At 36.4% G+C, this 21,548-nt stretch overlaps 1 protein-coding gene across 1 annotated transcript in view; it reads right to left on the minus strand.

Moving 5' to 3' along the window:
- Positions 1-21,548, minus strand: part of LOC139716427 (rap guanine nucleotide exchange factor 4-like) — a 161,814-nt gene that overhangs the window by 24,985 nt on the left and 115,281 nt on the right. The window contains exons 7-9 of the mRNA XM_071627973.1: positions 9,212-9,225; positions 4,489-4,723; positions 3,683-3,866 (exon numbers count right to left, since the gene is read on the minus strand). Of these exons, the coding sequence (XP_071484074.1) occupies positions 3,683-3,866; positions 4,489-4,723; positions 9,212-9,225 (433 nt within the window). The remainder of the gene's footprint in view (positions 1-3,682; positions 3,867-4,488; positions 4,724-9,211; positions 9,226-21,548) is intronic.

Below are 21,548 nucleotides of genomic sequence, written 5' to 3' on the forward strand. Positions count from 1 at the left end.
AAATCTAACACTGACTTGTATTCCAAATTAGCCTAAATGAAACTTTTATTTTCTTTGTTTAACAGCTGAAATGCGTCTACACAGATTGTTTCTCTCTTTTATCTCGAGGCTTCTAACAATGCCAATGTCTTGTCCTCGAGGAAGTAGTAAAATTCATCCCATGAGTGAAGATTACCAATCCATTCAACAGTTATGAATTTTACATTTTAGGTGCAGCCATTGCTGGATGAGAAAACTACAACACTTTTGTCACATCATAATTTATATCAACAATATCAAGAAAATACTTTTAAAAACATACAAAAATATATTTTCCCTTTTCTGGCACCATGAAAGAGTACTCTATTTACCTTTTTTGAAAGCAGGGGGAATATTTCCCTTTGTGTATGTCAGTAACAAGTCAAGGGAATGTGTAAATTTCATAAAAAATTAAAATTTTGCGGAATTCCCTTCACATTTTCTTGATATCTTTGTACATACATGACGTCACAAGCTGTAATAGTCTTTTCATCCAGCAATGGCTGCACCCACACAGATTGTCCAATTTCCTCAAACTTTCATTAATGTGTTCTATTGATAATGCTGCATTCTCTCAATTAACAAATATATTTGTGTTTCATTTCATTATCCCTGAACTCTGTTATAGTACCAGCATAGACTTGGTTGCCTGAGATAGTTTTAGTTTGCAGTGCACAGGGCATAATACACGGCTGATGTTAATCAGACTACCAAACTCACATCTAAATACATCCACACAACATGCACACACACACTCTCTCTCTCTCTCTCTCTCTCACACACACACACGCACACACACACACACTCTCTCTCTCTCTCTCTCTCACACACACACACACACACACACACACACACTTAGTGCTTTTTTATGAACAGGAAGCCATTGGCAGGTAGGTGTTAAAGGGTTAAGACTGTCAAAGAATATCACACACCATAGGTAGAATGTCTTGAACAAGGTTGTATGCACCTGGCAGCAGGCAATAGGCTCTCCTGTTTAACACGCTCTGAAATCCTATTTGCTGTACAACATTCCCACGATTCTCTGAATCTCTGGATGGTTTCTAGTAATGACTGCAACCAGAGCTTTCAGCAAAAACTTGAACAACACAATGTTAACAGGCTTTCAAATTAGGAGGCAACATTAATGTTTCATCTGCTGCAATCTAGCATTTACAGCCTAGGCTAAAGTCTACTTAGCATCCAGTCCTTAATGTCATCTTGTCAGAAGACAGGATATACAAGCAGCCATTACCACACAAGAACACACACATACTCTCACATACAAACACAAACATAAGAAAGCCATCCTAAAGAATATTTGACACCCATGGATATTCTTTTGCCAACAACTTTGTTTTCTACATGGATGAAGTGGAATCATATTTTAACCTTGCAAAAGTGTACTGCATTTAAACCATTCTACTCAAAACAGAAGTACTTATGATATGAAAAATAATACCAATAATAAATGTCATCAGAATTACTAGCACTTTACTGCTACCACTATTAATACTCGGGACAATAATGTTAAAACAGTCTCTTAGCCAATCAGATTTATTAACATTATGACTCCAGCCTGCATGATTAACATAACTTTTCCTTTACATCTATAAAAAGATGACTATTTTTTGTTTAATCAGAGAGTGGATAGCTCAGATTGGTGGCCTCAGACCTCTGAATCACCTATAAAAACAAAATTCCTTCAGGAATATTTGTTGTGTTTTATATTCTAAGGAAGGTACATTTCCTCATACTGGAGAAAAAACACATGAATGCCAAAGAGAGCGGCATTTTTGCTAACCCATTACCAATTTTAAGTCTTATGATAAGCAATGTGTGCCAATGATTAAGTAAACATGCTAAGCATGGTTTTGTACATCGAGGTCATGAGTTGCTGCCCATTAGTCTGACTACACATAAGGGGTTGTATTGATTTTTATCCATTATGCACATTGATAAAGTAATGTTTTCATCATTACCAGATTGGTACCCTCAGGCCATTTAAGCAGCTGACATCATCTTCCTAAGAATTCTTAATCTTTTCATGTCACTTGTCATTTTTCTTGATAGGAAATAGCTACCTTTATCAACCTTGTCTCTAACAACCTCTTCTAATGTTCTCACACTATAAACAGTAATAAAAATATTCTCTAACATCAGCAAAGCTGTTAGCTTCCTCTGTGATGGAAATTAAGCATAAACCATGTTTTATCTTGAGCATCACTAGCTTAAGACACGTCATTATGAAAATATTGCAAGTAGGAATGTTTGGGAAATTGCATGAAATACAATCTCTAAAATACTGAACATGACAATAGTTAAAGTGTCATTAATTGTACATAAATGAATTTACATTTTTTACAGTAAACTTCCTGCATAGCAATGTTTATTGAAAAAAAGGCACTAACACCACTGATATCACAAATAATGCATCATTTAGTCACAAGTAATGGTCAAAGACTTATACCTTCAACTATTAGTTACCTGTTATCACTTAAACTTTGCTTGCTTAGAACATTAAAAAAAAATCCATCTCAAAATGTTTTGAATTTCTTAAAGCTTTGTCTCTTCACATGTCTTAAGGAAAGAATCACTAGATCACTCAAAGACCCAAACCACCCCTCCCACCTTACAATGAGGAATGGAGATTGGACTTAAAGGTACACACTGCTAATCAGCTACAGATACAATGTACACATGTGAGAACCTTTGCCAGGTGCTAAATTTGATGAAAATTTCACGTTTGAGTTTGTCTGAGATATCAAGGGACTTTAAATCTGGAAATCCATGAAACATGAAGGGATAAGGAGATAATCAAGAAGTGGACAAAGAACAAGAAGCAGCAAGACACAATGAAACTCCTCATATGATATACAACATGCTGCACTCCAGCTTTTAGTACATTTTTAAGCTTGTGATTGTGACAGAGATCATCAAATATTTCTTCCCTTCTGTCCAATTTTCTGTCAATAAAAAAAAGCATCAAAATGTGGAAAAAAATTTGATTTTCACTGAAACATACACTTTCTACATCAGCTACTTTCTTTGGTATGTGTTAAGTTTTGAAACTCTTTGATAAACTGCATTTCTGCTGTGATGTTTGCTTTTCTAGATGTTACATGTTCACTGAAAATAATGAGCAATGAAGTAAGTGCCATTTTGTTTTTATGGATTTATGGTTTCTTTCAATCTAACTTTTTCTTTATATTTCCTAACCCTCATGAAAATCAAGAGCTCATTCAAAACCTTGAAATCCCAGTGAAACCAAAATATCACATAACTTAAAAACATATTTTGGAATTAACATCAAAGAATTAGAACATTGAATATTTCAATCTGAAAGAATATTACTAATGATGACAATTTAGGTGAGCAAAGTTATGATTTAGTAGATGAATTTCCCTGTCAAACAACCAGCTGACAACTTTAACACCTGTAAATCAATTATAAAAAGAGAAGCTTTTTGCCATAAAACTAGCATCATCCAACACACATTTGATACTGTATACAATATACAAAAGAAATATTATACAATTTTGCATCAATGAATACTTTTACAGCAAATGAAGAAACAATGATACAAAACAGTGGGTAACACAGGGAAACAATTACTGAGGGTCTGCAGCAACCACAAGGGAAGTGAAAGGAATGATGGGATACTCACGGCTTGCGGAGAATGAGTCTCATCATGGCATCTGGGGCGACCTTGGCCAGCATCGCAATGATCTCTGGCAGTTCCTCCTCAGCAGCCTTCTTCTGGGAGGATGTTGGCGTGCTGGTGATGCCCAGGTCATCCTCCCGAAACCGGTAGTGATGCTGGGCATCTTGGAAAGGATGCTCTCTGCACACTGCGGAAGGAAATTGTGACAACGATAAATGATTGGTTGTATATTTTGAACAAGTAGTCTAGACTACAAGAGCCAACTTCAAATTGACACCATAAAGATGCATGTACACGTATATCATCAAAGTGCCTCTTCTCCAAAGACAAGCTGGTGGATATCAATGCAGAGACTCCAACTCTCCCGCTTTCGACAGGAGATCTCCCACTGAAAGCTCATTTTTGCAAAATCTCCCGTTCTCCCGCTTGAGATTCAACTTCTCCCGCCCTGGCTCTGTGTCTCCTGCTCAAATGATTTCTTATTTATTGCCATTGTATGTCAAAAAGAAAGCCTTAGATAGCACAACCCTGGTCACAAGGAACTTCACGCTCATGATGTTCACGCAAATCAAGTTGGAGTCTCCCGTTTGCTAGGGGTTGAAGGCGGGAGAATCTCCAGTTCAGAAGGTGCTTGGGGTCGGAGTCTCTGTCAATGCATATATGTTCTATAGCATAAAGTGCAAATATAGATAAGAATATTAAACCAATTAAGTGTTATCGTATAAGTTCTCATTTGTTTCTATATTTCAATTAATAGCAGTGCCCATGATGATAATATTAAAAGTAAACAAGAGCTGAATATTATCTACCTTCTGTGATGACGCCTTCTTCAAGTAATGCCTGCCACATGCCGATTGCTTGGGGGCGTGACCTCACCAACATCATCTGACCTTGCTGCATCAGCCAATCAACCATCTCAGAGCCCACCATGCACTTCCTGTAGGTTCGGAGGTTGTACTTCCTGTCCTTAATAAGATGTGGGGATTTGGCGAGGAGGAGTGTGCGGAAGATTGACCCAGCATGGGAGAGTTTGTCTGTAGGGATCTGGGACAGACAGAAATGAATATTTTCACTCAGAATTTGCACAATTACAGAAAGTCTTATCAATTTACATATAACCGACATGAGCTACAAGGATCCTTGTAGAATGCAGGGAATAACATTTTTTTTGTATATGGCATTATGATAATGTCATATAAATAGATTCATGAATATCAATGATTTGAACATCCTCTGACAGGTTCACTCACGGCCTCCACCACTCAGAAGATACCCCTTTAAGGATGGAAATGGGTTAGGATTTTGACTCCTATCATGAGCTGAAAAGAGAAACCATCAAGAAGGCACTCCCCCCATACCTCCCATCATGGGCTTTTGGGAGGGAAAACTGCTAGCGTATGTGCAAGCGGCATGATGTGTGTGCAGCACGAGTGTGAAATGTCCTGTGAAAAAAAAAAAATGCCAGCCGTGCATACTCTGCAGCAAAACATTCCCAGTAGGCACATTCAGGAGAATGAGGGCAAACACTAAGAAGCCGCACAAATCCTATTTCAGATTTTTTTTTTTTTTTTTTTTGGGGGGGGGGGTTTGAAACTAACCCTTTTTGTGGGTGATTGTTCAGGAAAGATTCAAAACTATTAAAAAAAATAAAAATAAATAAAATACCCCTATTCCAATGAATTGGGGAATTTTTTTCCCTGAATTGAGCCCTTGAAATATACCCCCTTTTTGAAAAATGAAAAATCAAGAATTTATGGGGGAGGGGGGTCACAACTATTTAAAGGGTATGTGATAAGATATTAATCTGAAAACAACTACAAAATGATAAAAAATACCAAATTTCATACCATTACAATACACATTGATACATCAAGATAAACTTTTGTGTGGCTGGTAGAAATTTAACATATTAGATATCATTTCATTGAACATACTGCTATTAAACTAGCATTTTGCAAGGCAAGATAAATAAAAAAAAATCCCACTTTCTTCATTTAGTTTACTACCTGTCTAACAGGTTAAGTGGTGTTGGTTGAATTTGCCCCTTCTGCTATGGATCTACTGAATAAATGGAAAGACATGAAAAAACAGCACTGCAGTATTCTGAGAGCTGAAAAGCTGTTCTTTTCTTTTCTTTTCTTTTTTTTTGGTGGAAAAAGTGGTAGTAAATGCTATATATAAGTAACAATAGGCAACTTTGTAACTCCCATTCAAATAAGTTAACATGTAAGTGTGTGTGTGTGTGTGTGTGTGTGTGTATGTGTAAATGGTTCTGCAAGGGACAATGCAAATATGAACTAGAAATGTCGCTATGGCGACTGGTATGCCTCCGCCATAATGCATGATTCTCCTAATAGGTCTAGATAGTTCATGTGGACAATGTGTGATTACATTTTCACAAAACTGGCAAAATATTGAAATGACAAGTTTGTCACAAATGTGTTGAATGTTCACCTTCCTTGACCTTGGTTTAATTGGATGAATAGGAGAGCATGTATTTGGGGATTTAAGGACTTTAACTTGACTTTGACCCATTCATACATTTAATGCATTGAGTAATTTTCATGGTACCGGTATGGAGAAAAAGTGCAATTTCTGTACTGAATAGTATTTGTTACCATGTTCATCTGGCCTTTGACCCTAAAATTCATAAGATAATCACTTTCAGGTAGAACATGCATAGATATGCAGTAAGTTTCACGATAAATTGAGCCACTTCCGAGATATGGAGGAAAAAGTTAGTTCAGCACTTTCACTTGATCTTTGACCTTTTGACCTTTGAGGCAATAAAAAAAAGAAAAAGAAAACAAAAACTCTCCAGAGAATTTCTATTAGGTTACACATGCATACACCAAGTGTAAAAAAAAAATACTAATCCTGCTGGCATTGCATGAACATGAGGGAAATAGTAAAATTTTGAAGTGTTGCACTTGACCTTTGACCCCTGACCTTTGACCCCATGAACCCTACATTCTCTAGATAATCACTGCCAGTCAGTACATGTATATACTATGTTCCATGAAGATACCTTGAACAATTTTCCAATTTACAGAGAAAAAAAAAGAAGTTTTAATACTTTTACTCGACCTTTTGACCTTTGACCTTTGACCTCATGACCCAAACTTTCACCAGAGAATCTAAATTGGGTAATACATGTATACAATAAGTTTCAAGAAAATATCTTCAGGCATTGCATAGATATGGTGGAAATAGTGAAATTTTATGTATTTGACCTTGACCTTTTGACCTTTGACCTTGAGCACGTGCACCCAAAAGTTGATAGGCACAACTTCACCCCCTAATACACATACATGCCAAGTTTCATTAGGATACCTCAACAGCTTTTGATAGTTACCTTGTCCACAAAATTCATTACGGACGGACGGAAAGACGGACGGACGGACGGACGGACAACCCGAAAACATAATGCCTCCGGCACCACTTCGTGGCGGAGGCATAAAAAAAACTAAGAAATGTAAGACTTGTTTGTCCTAACTCCTAAAAGTTATTTCCTGACCAGGCACTTCACATCTACTGAAGATGTGTATTATTGATCATCCTAGTACAGATTACATTTGCTGAGAAGATTACAAGACAGACAATTTGCCATTCGCAAAATTTGATATTCACTCAGGAGCTGGGGCCTTGGAATCTTATGGGGAAGCTTCTCTCAAAGTCTAATGAAATCTGAGGATTGGACAAGACATTTTCATTTATTTCCAAATTTGTCTGATTACAATGCATACTTGATTCTGTCTGGTAGGCGGACATGCATAATGGTGAATAGAGAAGATTGGAATCTTGATAATGGCTAGATGTTTCAGGAGCATTCCTGAGATTGGACATTTTTGCCAGGGAGAGAAATTGTTGCTGGGGTGACAATACCTTGTATCTCAAATTTTGGAGAAAAATCACTTTTTTTATTTAATTGTTTGATTTGTAATCAGTTAAGTGATGTCTTGTCCAAATTCTAGCTGTTTTAACACCCCCCCCCAAAAAAAAACAAAACAAAACAAAACAAAAACAAAAAACAAATGAAGCCATCATGGTATGTCAAAAGAAAGGCAACCCCATTTGCTGTAGTGTTTTGGCTGCCATGTTTCTCCGTAACATTTGGCATTTGTTAGATAGGAGGGTTTGTCGCCCCAACAGCAAAATGCCATTCTTGAAATATAGATGTGTCACTCCATTGGGATCACCTCTTGCATCATTGCAAATACTGACAGATTATCCAGGGTGAATCAGTGCTGAGTTCATAATCTTTGATGCATGTCTACCATTAAAGTAAAAAACATTGAGCTTTATAATCCTTATAAGTCAGTGATGTGCTTATTTGCACATACATATATATGCAGACTAAACAGAAGATAAGTGTAAGAATAAGGCTGATTCTTGCCATCACTTAGTGCAGATGTGACTATGACTGTACTCTCAAGGGATATACACAGACGAAGAAAATACATAAACTGACAATTTCACAATGATATCAAATCCAGATATAGTGCACTTGTGTTACAACAAACACAGATGCAATGAAATTCTCATTACAAAAAGGTAAAAACTCAGGTCCTAAATTATCATCTACATAACTTTATCCACTTTACTTAACAAAATCTATATATTACGAAAGAAAACTGCCACACTATGTTATAATGGGAGTCGTCTTTATAACTTCACTTTCTCGGCCAGCATTCTACAACCTCATTGACATTAGGAACATTACATTGCATGTTTCTTATCAGACCAAAAAATCAAAACTTTAGTATTGATGATCATAGCCATAAAGAAAAGGTCTTAACTCACTATACTTTACACAACACTTTCAGTTTCTGGTTCTCACATGTCTATCTGTTATGATATAGAACTCTATATTTCTAGGTAAATGGATGAATACCAAATTTTATGCTTTAAAAAGTTTTTATATTCCATATGATATATATTTGTTTCACCACAAATACAATTTGGAATGAGTATCACATACCTGTAGGGAATCACTTCTCTTAAATGCAATATCCTTGAGTACAATCAACTTTCCTCTGAAAAGTTTGTTGCTAGGTTATATCAAGTCCTTCCTATCACATCATCTTTCACTTTGAGACTAACTACACCAACAATCAGACATCATGACAGCAAAACCATTTTGATGTTCAAAAATACTGTTGTACAGACTTGAACTCTACACTCCAGACATTTTAACATCACACCCGAATAAGGAGTATGGCCACAGATTATTTGCCACCTTAAAGGCAAAGAAGTTATAGCCTGCCGCCTAGGGGCAAATACTTCACTCTATCTGCTACACCCCAGTAGCCTGCCATCTTCATTAGATTATGGCTGACTATAATGGGATTAGTAATAAGATTACACAGCCAGTTAGAATGTCATGCGCATATCTCAGGACTGGGGAATCTGCCATCATTTATCTCTCTTTACCCAGCTCCTTGTTTCTGTTGCAGAGTACCATGGGAGGGTGCTGGAAAGGTAGAGGGAGGAACCCTACTTCTGCCGTGAATTCAGAATTCAGACTAATACCTTGCACACACTGTCTCACATCAAACAACCTTATACAGTGTCATCAGTATGCACTATGGATTGGACACCTCTAACGTGTGTGAATTTTAGGTGATTTACATGGCCATCACTATCACTTATGTTTTTAACTTCAAAATGCTTCTGATGAGAAAAGCACTGACGGGAATATGGCATTTTTTAGGCAGGGTTGCATTAAGAGAATTGTCCTTCCAGAGGACCTAAAATGGTTGTCCCTTCACTGCCAGATAGAGAGAAAGACGAAACGGTCTCTATCAAATTCATAAGAATGGCAACCGACGGTTTGACTCTACATTAGTTAGGCCTACATAAGTCATTCCTTAGCATCAAAACATTATTTAGATAGCACAACTGCACTATCAAAATGAACTAAAGATTACAGTACTCATGACAAGGTATGATGGTTATCAGTGAAACAGCATTAACTTTGTATTAAACTGTAAACAATAGGTTTGACATCATAGGTAGATATACATATTACTGAGAGATTCTACAATTGAATTAAGCAAATAGGATACAGAGTGTTATCACACTGATAAATATTGCTTTTTATGAATACAGAAAAATCAGAAAAGTAGATAAGCGAAAATTTAGAGGAAAAAATCAGACAGGCACCAATAAATCATGAACTGCAAAGGTTTAGAGAGTAAAGAAAAATTGCCAACTTTGATGCAGGAGTATAATAAAGACTTTTTCAGTGTACTTCTTCTTCTTTTTCTGGTTAAGTCTGCCTCCTTCAAAAATCTGAAGATTCTTGCAGACTGTGTTATTTACATTATAATACAGTTTATTTATAGATATTTACAAGCACAAAACAAATATGAAGAACAAGACTAGCCACGGTGATCAATACTGGCCTTCATCACACGGAGTTGCCAATTTGGTTCACAGTGAGAGGAGATAGAGCTGGAAGGAAAGCAGGCAGGTGATTACCTGCTTCAAACATATAAAACAATTGTTTATGCAATTAGCTTTGACTTTGAACTGATAGGGATTTCCAGCATTAGTCCCAAATACCAAAATGGGTGTTGTGCATGTATGATTGTTGGCATATATTTTGATCTCATACTTCATCACAGAGTTATCAACTTTGAGGTCCTTCACTCGAGTGCTCTAGTAAGCAGATCTCGCCCTTTTAAAAGATCGATAAACTTTATTTCTGAGATGGCGCCATCGACATAAGTAGTTCTGCTGGAAGGCAAGCTATGTTTTATGGATTAAAGATTTGATTTCAGCAGTCATTCATGATTTATCTGAATGGTGGATATGAATGACTTTTGTCATTAATAACAATGTTTGATTCATCAAAACATCACATTAGTCAGAAGGATCTTATTCATGGAAGACTTTCTCTCAAGTGTGATTTGCTATCCAGTTTCTAGGCTCTTTTTCCACTTTCAGTCAGTAGTCAAAACATCCTTTTCTGTAATTCATTAAAACTTTGGTATTTTTCACTTCTAAAGGGTGCCACAATACATAATAATGGTCACTCATTCCAGATGTTGAGACTACACAAACATCTTAGTCAGTGAACTTTTAGTGTAAATAATCTTGTGGAAGTGATCTTGACAAGGATGTTGGCCCGGCCCCCTGGTGGAGTGGGGAACAACTTGCTAAAAACTTACATTTTTACATTTTAGATGATTGGCTGCAGATCAAAACCATTAAATCACGAAGTAATGTAATCCCAGCTTCCCAATGTCTTAAAATCAGTACTCAATGGCAGTTAGCACATGGTCAACATACAGATGATCCCATGACTGCTGGGGAGGGGGGGGGGGGGGGGGCATGATGGAGCACCATCATTGGTGGGGAAGTCTGGTAGGCCTCAAATGCAGCCAATGTACTTTGACATTCTTGGTTCCTGGTATATCTTATACTTTTACTCTGAGATGGTGTTCTGCATGGGAAGCTACTCCACCACCAGGTTGAGTTTGCCGGTGTCTTGAGTGCAATAAAAAGTCAGAACAGAACAAGAGGGGTGTTGGAATTTAAAAAAACAAAACAATGATTCTGTACCACCTATGATGCCAGCAGAGATGTTAGCAATAATAGACAAATCTGATTTTCTGATCTTTTCAAATGTTATCAATCTAACAACTTATTTAGCAAGGATATGTTTCCAAACACATGACAAATAAACAGTCATATCTTCCTCCTTGCTAAAATAAGCAATCATGAACACCTGTATGCAATGACTAAAGAAACAGCTGTAATAGGAACAAATATTATACAAACAGGACAAGAAGCACAAGAAAAGACCATCCTTCCAAAATAAGATGAAAAAGTGAAGTAAGTAATAGGGAAAAGAAGGAAAACTACAGTACTGATAAAGAAATGAAGAACATTCCATTTATCTGACAGTGAAAATTCATACATGTAGTTTCACTGAGAATATCACATGAGACAATCTGTGACAAAATATGCCTGTACTGTATTATGCCACCGATAAGCAAGATACTGCTCTTTATAGATCACACTATGTGTTGACTATCTTGTGAAAAATTTATGGGAGATGGTTATTTGTAATTACAAAGAGCTTTCTACTCTGAGACTCCATTCCTTTAAGCACTCTTCCATATGGTGTGATATAATCCTAGGAAGTCTTGAGATTTTTTTTTCCACTTGGAGTTGGTATACCCTGGGGATAGATCATATCATTGCCTAGCCCCTTTCAAATCAGGTATTCTCTGCACATTGCATGCTTCCAGACCAAGGCTCAACAGTCTAGGAATGGCGACATAGGGCTCATTAGACCCAGAGGCGCTCAGCATCTGCCCTGAAAACGGATATATACCCCTGAGCTGTGAGCCTCATTAGGGTCTTGATGTGCAATCTTAAGAGGTCAGGAATACAGCTCAAAGGCATTATCATTTCTGAAAATGATTCAGTCATGCAGTGTGCCTGGACGTATAAAAAAAAAAAGAAATAAAATGTAATATCTTTATCAGTTATCTTCTGATTTACATCTATGAAAGAGTACCTAGATTTAGCCTGCGACGTGACTACTTCATCTAAATTCTTGTCATTAGCATCTACAGCTAGAGTCTGGCTGAATAGCTGAAAGGTTTCAAGCAACCCACCAATCACAATCACATAGAGAAAGAAATGAAACAGACAGAGCCCATCCATCCACCAGGAGGGAAAATACTTGAAGTCTTGCTTATTTGAATGAAATACAAAACTGAGATGTTCTTAAAATTGCTACCATGTGTGACTCATTCTTTATTAGACCTCTTTTGATGTTCCATATGAAAATATAGATATTTTCATGACTTTTCATGAAAAGCATCAAAATATCACTGCAAAATCCAATGTTTTTTCCTATGTAATATCCTATGTAGTATCCGATGAAAAATCCTAATGAAACATGCCAAGCATACCTAAAAAAAAAACAGAAAAAAAAAAGACTTTGTGTAGAACTCACCATAACTTAACTAATATAACAAATTAACATGCTTTGACTTCATAATTAAAAGATTTCCCATTGTTAAGTATTGATAATAAGGGATGTAGATTACCTCTAATGTGGTCAGTACACTTGATGGTATGAGGGGTATGAGATTACTTGCAGAAAAAGGTGATTTTTTGGAAAAAATCTGAAACTCATAAAAAATCAAGTCTAAAGTGTATCAAAAACTGAGAACATTTCAATGCAGTGGAACTGCAACAAGTCTGAAAGATGGGTTTTGAGCAGAGTAAAAAAAAACCTGAAATCAGATTAAACTCTGAACATTCACATCCCTGTGATATACATATAATGCTGTACTCAAATTTACGTTTGAATTATCAAGTACAATATATTCATAAACTGGGTTTTCTAGTCATTATGGCAGATGGATGTGATATATTTGACATCCACAAAAACAGAATATTGACCACAGATTACAGCTACGTGAAAGAAAATGTTGGATAACTTTATCTTTTTCAGATGGCTGTGCAGACTCTACACAGTAATTTACATTAATACTTATATCAGCAGTTAAGTGTAATCATGAGACTAGATGGATGCATTAAACTAAGCAACTGATTTAAACGAAGCAAAACTTTACAATCTGGACCATTTGACTATGAAAAGAATGGTGATAGAATGATTTTTATGTATAGTGTCTTTAGGTTTAATGATGATAATTCAATGATAATTGAATTGAATTGAATTGAAATGAAATGAAATGAAATGAAATGAAATGGGTGGAATTGAAGGAAATTGAATTTAAGGTCTAGTAATTCACCAAGTGTAGCCTCCATAGTGTTAGAGCTATTCTCCCTGAGGTCTGTATTCTTACTATTATTGCTGTATCCTCAGGAACCTGTTTGGCAATTGGGTCTCGAGGTTCATAGAGGGGAAGACATACCATGTCAATGGCTGTACACACTACATGGGTTTAAAACTAAGAAATTCCTGCTTAGGAGTCTACAGGATTATCTACCACATTACAGAATTCCATTTAATGATTATGAGTGCACATTAAAGTAACGCATGTATAGCAATCGTCACGATATGTGTTTTGAATGAGGGGGATCCAAACTCTGCAAGCTGGTATGATGAATTAAATCAGGCTGAACTCCAATGTCAGTGGCACTCTGAGTTTATTGTCATCAGAGGGTTAAATTCTTTTCAGTTTCAGCCTCAGTATCAAACATATTCACAAGTCAAGGACATATAAACAGGAGTTCTCAGTACATAGTCATTTTGTCGCACAAATGACAATGAACGACAATGCACAGATGACAATGAATCTAAAAGCCTCATATCTAATTCAGTGTCTACTGCATTTCAGTTCTCATTGACCTCCATCCAACAAAATCACAAAAACATGTACATTGAAAATTAATATGCACACAGGCAGAGATGTGAGAGAGAAATGCATGAATCTAATTGAATATGACACCGTGATGGGACATTGTGATGTTCTGATAGAAGTATGAAAAGCTTGATTGAACTGAATTAAATAAAAAACAAAATCAAATCAAATCACTGAACTGTCTTTGACTTGTTTTAAACTGGTAAGTTTTGATGCATTAATCCAGGTTTACTTGACATCAATCCATAATACTACCGAATGTTGACCAGCAAGGTGAGGGTTTTGTTTGAGGATAGTTTGGCCATGAGTTAGTTACCATGGCAACCTTAGTCTACATCATGTGCATGCTGTCATGTTTCAATGAAACGGGTCTGCTCGGAGCTCAGGAATATCTAATCTACTGTGTGATGCTTAAAGCATCACATCACAACCATTCATAAAGACAACATGGACACAACTTACTATCATCACCTGTTGTCACACCCATCAAAAAATTACATTAAAAACAAAACCTTGAATCAACTTTCCTGTTATAAAAGATGATACTGATATTGAATTCTTAAAAAGCACACTTCTTTCTCAGAAAGACATTCCTGTTTTGTGCAAGAATATCAAGAATATTATTCACAGACCTGAATCTGCAGGAGTTTTCTTGAAAAATCAAACTAGTTCTCCATGCCCTAAGAAGAGAATAAAAACCTCTCTCACTTGGGAATTATTTATGCATATCATGACAAATGTAGCACACACAATATCTCTGAAAGCTCTCTGGAATCTGCCTGATTTTGACAAGTGATTGTTGGCAGCCCAGTATTCAAACAGATGGGTTTGTTCAGTGGATTGTTGGTTGTAGTACAGTACACCTGATTTAATGAGACAGCTAAGGAGTAAGGCTATAAATCCACGGCTAACATTGACCTCACATTAGATGTCCCCCACAGGCTGTGAGGTCTGCTGTCTTGTCAAGCCTGAACGTGATCACAATATCCCAGCCTGCATTATTAATATCGGCATATTACTTGGCTCGGAAGCCCCTCACGGCTGGATGGAAATGCCGTTATGAAATATTAATACCCCGGACAGCAGAGAGCTGAAAAATAGCTGAGAGAAATTCATTAATGTCTCATATGTGTGAACTGATTTCCATGCAAGTGCAAGTTTTATAGCAGGAAGGATTAATGCATCCGTAGGCATGTTGGTTTTTTTTTCTTTGACCTCCAAACGATATAGTGCCCTTACTAGGGACACAAGAAAAAGTGTATAAGAATTAGGCATGTCTTGTGAGCACTTGTCTAAACAGTGGAGTTAAGAAAGTAAGAACTATTAGAACTATAAGAACTAAAACACACAAGTGAGAATATGACTAGGATCTCTTTTGAATTTCTGTCATGTTTTTAAACAGTGTTAAGGGATTCTTTAAGCATTCAAAATAATTTTCACATGATTGTGACTTTTGCACACCTTGTATTAGTGTGAATGACCAATGAACAAATACAATGAATAAATAAGATCAAAACTGATATCAGTTGAACAAAACTGTGTATCATCCTTTTAAGCTGCATCTTTAAGGGCCACCTGTATTATCCCTTCCCCCTGGAATAAAACAGTTTTAAGTTGCCAGAACTGATGACCAGTATGTGAGTGAGGCATTGAGACCCAGAAAAAAAATAGTGTGATAGTGAAAGATAGATGCCCATTTTAGTGTGAGCTGGTTTTAAATCTGTCCTTGATGTAAAGTGAAAAAAATGAATCCCGCTTTCAATCATTATGTCTCCCTATGAAGGATACGTCACTTGGTTAAAAGTACCTTTTGCCTTCCCACCACCCTGGTTGGTTACATACATGTGTTGGCTCTCAGAAAGAAGCCATGTGTGAGACACATCGAGGCATATTATACCATGACCTGTCACTCAGGAAATGAGATTGTTGCACATTACCTGGGTACAATGTAATGATCAGGTAAGATGATATGTAACATGGTATTTCCACAGTGTGGCTGTTTGCAATGTTTACATTGGTCTTGGTTTGTTTGTTGTTGTTGTTTTGTAGCCAAAGACAGGTGACATATTTCCCAGTGAACTCTAACTTTGCAGCAAAAGCTGGGACAGAAATTTGTTGTGACATACCTCATGTAAAAACTGAAGACAGTACAGAACCACATTCGTCATGATCATATTATTGTGCAAATCTGAGATGCCGTGTACAGACCATGCATAAACAACTTAAGAGTACTCTAATATGTTGTTAGATCTGTTATCACACTATTTCATTTCAATGTCCTCAGCATTGCTGAACATCATATCCCATACTTGGCATCCTGATACACAGGCTCCAAGTACCTTACATAGTCATTTATAAGTAGAATACAATGAATGGAAATATATATACGGTATTCTACCATTATCTAAATCAAACTCAAAATGCAAGTAAAATAAACATAAAAGTCATCAGTTTTTATGTTCTATTGATGGTGATTTTACATCTTCTTCTGAATCAGGCTCTGAAGTGAGATGTATATAAGATATAGATTAAATATAGATATAGATATAGATATAGATATAGATATAGATATAGATATAGATATAGATATAGATATAGAAATAGATACAGATCTATATAGATATAGATCTCACTTGAGTATCATGACTCAAAATCAGGCTTAAATCTTGAGAATTAAGAGTCATGTGAACAGCTCTCTTGCTGATATGAATCATCTGCTTTCATGGAATCAGGTAATCAGACAATGATGAGAGAATTTCATTTATGTATGACAAAGTTACCATTCTATTTAACAGTAAGGAGCATTCCTACCATCTATAAGCGAACTCATTTTAAGACCAAAATTTGAATTCACATAAGCTCTTGTAGCCATAAACAGATGTCAAGCAATGAATATGCGATGCCTTTTCAGCCATTTGGAAGACTGCACTGAATATCAATGACAAAATTTCTCCACTGACTTGAATATCAATAGTTTATGGCTCATTAAACTTGTTGAACTTTGCAATGTGGAAGCATTTTAAGGGAATTTATTTTTCTCCTCCTGGGCTGAGAACCTTTTCTGGCAAATGTTAGTCATGTGTTAACCACAGCCAAAGATCAAGCATTACAATTTCAGTGAAGTAAGAAAAGGCAAGTCCAAATATCTTCAAACTGATTATTCAAAAAAAAAGAAAGAAAAGAATTTGCTTTCTAATTCAGAGTCACGACTTATGCTTCAATCGTGCCCTTTTGATTTGTTACGGTTCCTAATGCATGATTTTTTTTTTTCAGTGGAAAACAGTAATCATGAAAGTGACTGATTCTCTGTTTAAAGGGATGGTATAGTATTGGTTGAGGTGAGGATTCAGCTTTAACTTTTTGAGAGATATTTCACAACCCCTTTATGAAATATTACAAAGCATACAATTCTAAGAGGATTTCAAAATCAGAAAAAAACAATTAAACAAAACAATCCTAATAAAAGGTGGGTCCCACCTTTTAATAGGATTGCTTTACTTTGGATATCTCAGCCATTTCAAAATCAAGTTTCATCAAATAAACTTTGAATTCCTCTTGGAATAGTATGCTCTTTCATATTTCATGAGAGGTTTCTAATTATCTCAAAAAATTAACATCAAAAATGTTGAAAACCTGAATCCCCATCTCAACAAAAACTGTACCATTCCTTTATCTCTTTGTGTGCTACCTTTGTAAGCCAAACTCAGGAATGGCTTGTCAACTTCGCATATTTTGCTCAAACGTAAAACTGCGCACAAATCAATAGTTACATCCCCATATGCCATAGTAACTGAAAGTGTCATTCCTCACATATCACAGCAAAGCCTGCAAATTTTCTCTATAACACTGCTCTCCAGCATTTCTAGCATAATGCTTCTACAAAAAGTAACAGAATGTTTCAAAAAGCACTCATGCATTACGGTTTCAGAATGATGTGGCACACTGGGGCTTACATCGCGGCACACACAGAGTTAATCAAAAGCACCCACATTACACACGCATCAGTGGCAGATCCAGTGGGAGCACACCTGGTGCATGCCCCCCATCCCTTTATTTCTTTGTTAAAACATAGGAAATAAAAAGAAGAAATGGGGGCACGTGTGCCGCCTCACCCTCCTAATTTTGTAAAGGCACCCCCCCCCCCTTTACGGAATTCCTGGATCCGCCCCTGCTTATGCACTCATGAATACACAAAATACACATATAAACACAACACATAAAATATACCCCCAAAAAAGAGAGATACAGAACACAAGTGTTACACATGATATGAATTCAAGACTGATGAATTCAAGAAATGTGAAAATATGACTTCTTTCTTTCTTTTTTTGAGTAATATGATCAACCACAAATACAATGGTTAATACAAGATTACAGATACCTTGGTAACAACCTAATGTAATATTCATAATGACAAGAAAGCAGTCATCCTGGATGGATATGTGCCTGAAGTATTCGAATGAAAATCCTTCAGGAATATTACCATCCAGACAGCAATCTTGGCTGGTTTCCACAGGACATCTTCCTCATATTACCATGACGACGGGATGCAGTGAAAGTGTTGGAAAGATGTGAGAAGGACGCTATCCAAGGATGCCTATCAGAATGAGATCACTACCTTTATAGACCATCAACCTTACAAGATGCCCCCTAGTGCCATGTAAGGCTGAAGGTGTAATTTTGTTTCTGAAAACATGCATTTAATGAGCAATGAGACTTTTTCTATCATCATTGATAAGACCTTCATTTGTTTGTTCATGTGTTTTTCTCATTGTTTGAGACTGTCTCCTTGATATACTTTTCCAAACTCCAATTTTCTCTTGAGTAAAATGCTGTCAGAGCAACTTACAATGCTTGAAAAAACAGATTTGATTCTTCCACTACTTACTTCCACTACTGCAAACATTGTTGATTCCATTCCAATACCAACATAGAAGTGCACAGTGGCTTCTGCAACCTTAATAGATCTATTCAGGGCAATTGGGGATACATGAGTAGGGTCTGCATTCATCAGATTTGCTGTTTTTTAAAAGGATACTTGGGGATTCAAAGAAATATAAAATATCTCATGTGTTTATCTCACTATGAGAAGCCCTTCCAAAATATGAGGGGAAAAGCAGTGAGCAATACCCAACACTTGGTATCCCACACATGAATTACATATGCTAGTGGAGGATGACAGACTTGTATAGAATTTTGATTAAGTGGTAAAATTTTTTGATCACCTGTTCACCCCATTCTCTTTGAGATCCATGTGAACCCCAAAGGCACAATCAGTTTGGCAAGGTTCATATTTTTCCTCTTCTCTGGGATTGCGAGTGGTAGAATCACATAAATTCCTCAGGCAAATTCACATCTTTGCGAGACACAGCCTCTGACACAGCATATTATCATTGTCAAGCTGGAACAGGGTGCCTGAATAGAGACCTCCTATCATCAAAATCTGAAGGAGGTCAATGAACCCTTGTGGATGTAAGTGTGATAAAGGTGATGAGAGATGAGGGTTGCTATGGCATCCATGGAGAGATCAGATGAGGAGCAATCTATTTTGTTAACAATGGGTACATGGAGGAGGTAATCAGGCACAAAATCCACAATCTCCGACCATTTTCTCTTGAGATATCTTGGGATTGCATCGTATACATGAGCTGCCATCTCAGCAGGTGATTCTGATTCCTGATTGGTATGCATGGGATGTGTGTTGACGCCTTGGGGATCTATATCCATGTGCCTTACTGTCAACTAGGATCACTGACCAGGTTAACAAACTTTGTCTCCTGTAGAAATACTAGTCTCTTCTTCCAAACAGAGAGGTTGAAAAAAGGATCACAGGTGGCAGAAAATGGAAATGGGCTGGATGTTGGGAACATGTTTGCCGTGTATTTAATGTCCTATGATAATGAATGATAACAACTACTGTCCTCTTCTTACACTCAATTTACCTTCATCTTATGTTTTAACTCTTCTATGATGTACTTTAGAAAGAGAATACAGTAAAAAGTGGAACTTGCCATTGACATGGAGACAAAATTAGTGGGGTGATGATGACAAAGATTATATCTGATAATAATGATAATGACATGATATATAATGATAATAATAGGAGCTGAATATATTATATGAGATGCAACACAAATGCTAAAAATGGCAACATTGGCAAAATAGATAAGCATAATCAAATCTACACCCCATATTATATCACCATGACCAATTCTCCTTATCACATATAAATCACATATATATAATGTAAACATTTCGTCACTAGTGGATGGGTCAGTACACTAGCTGTACGCTAAGTGTAAATCGATGAGGTGATTTTACATACCCACACGCAGGATGCGGAGGTCAAGGGAATCACATTTTCGGTGTTCACTTGTGCACTTCCACAATGAGTTACAGAGCATGTATGCAGAAATCGCATCTAATATTTCCCTTTTTATCATGATAAAACATCATCATTTCACAACAGTAACACATTTTCAAATCTGATACCTTGATATTTCTTTTCCCCAACACATTATAACTGCTGAGAAAATCTTCAAAATTACAGTAGTTTTAAAGTTACAGTATGATGAAATAGATCATGTTGTGCACTGGCACAAGGTAGTCAACACATTGTTACAGAAAGTAAACAGCGCCACTGTCACTTAAATTTTTACAGTTATATGCTAGAGGGAGAATTTCCTAATCATGCATCATCTTATATTGCCACTACTGCCAGGACTAACACTTCAAATCATTTTACAGATCTTTTCTTACCTTGACAATGGGGAGCGCTGGGTGGATGGGGTCTGGACCATCATGTGTTCTGACTGGAGAAGACCTCTAAATGAGAGAAAATGGAAGAAAGTAAAGTGAGATTAAAAAGTGAGATTATAAAGATCGTAACAGATATTGTCTTTTAATAGATATACAAATCTCAGAATATAGCACGGTATACATTTCATTTGGAAAGTCCATGCTTTCTATGACTTCAAAGAAATCCAAAACTGATGTATTATAAATTACCACTATGAAATGGATTTTGGAATGTTTATACATAATAATAGTGCAAAGAATCACTGAAAACTGGCTAATACACTGTAGTTACAAGATATATTCTTTTTTGCTGATGGTTAAAAACCAGACATATCTGCGTTTAGACTAGAAAAAGTTTATTTTCATGCTGCCTGGTTTGTAATACAGCCTCATTTTATATCAAGCTCCACAAAAAAGAATTGAGATTAATTTCACATGGCATTTTAACACATAAGTAAAGGACAATTTCTGTGAGATCTCACACTTACCGGCTCATTTACTATCAATGGTAAATAAAAAGGATCTAATCTGTGTATATTGAAGCATTATTTCCTTTTATATAAAGTTGTATATTTCAAACACTCTTTGCAAGTTACTTTACTGAAGTTAAAGAAACCATGACAGTGTTCTGTGGCACAATGCAGATTTCTTTTATTTCCCACTTTGCAAAAAAAAAGGTGTCATGAGGAAGGTATGTTGAAAATGTTTTAAATCCC

Source organism: Diadema antillarum, unplaced genomic scaffold (genome assembly GCF_040938485.1).
Source record: "Diadema antillarum isolate AM-2024a unplaced genomic scaffold, OU_Dant_1.0 scf00000065, whole genome shotgun sequence".
NCBI classification, from domain to species: Eukaryota; Metazoa; Echinodermata; class Echinoidea; order Diadematoida; family Diadematidae; genus Diadema; species Diadema antillarum.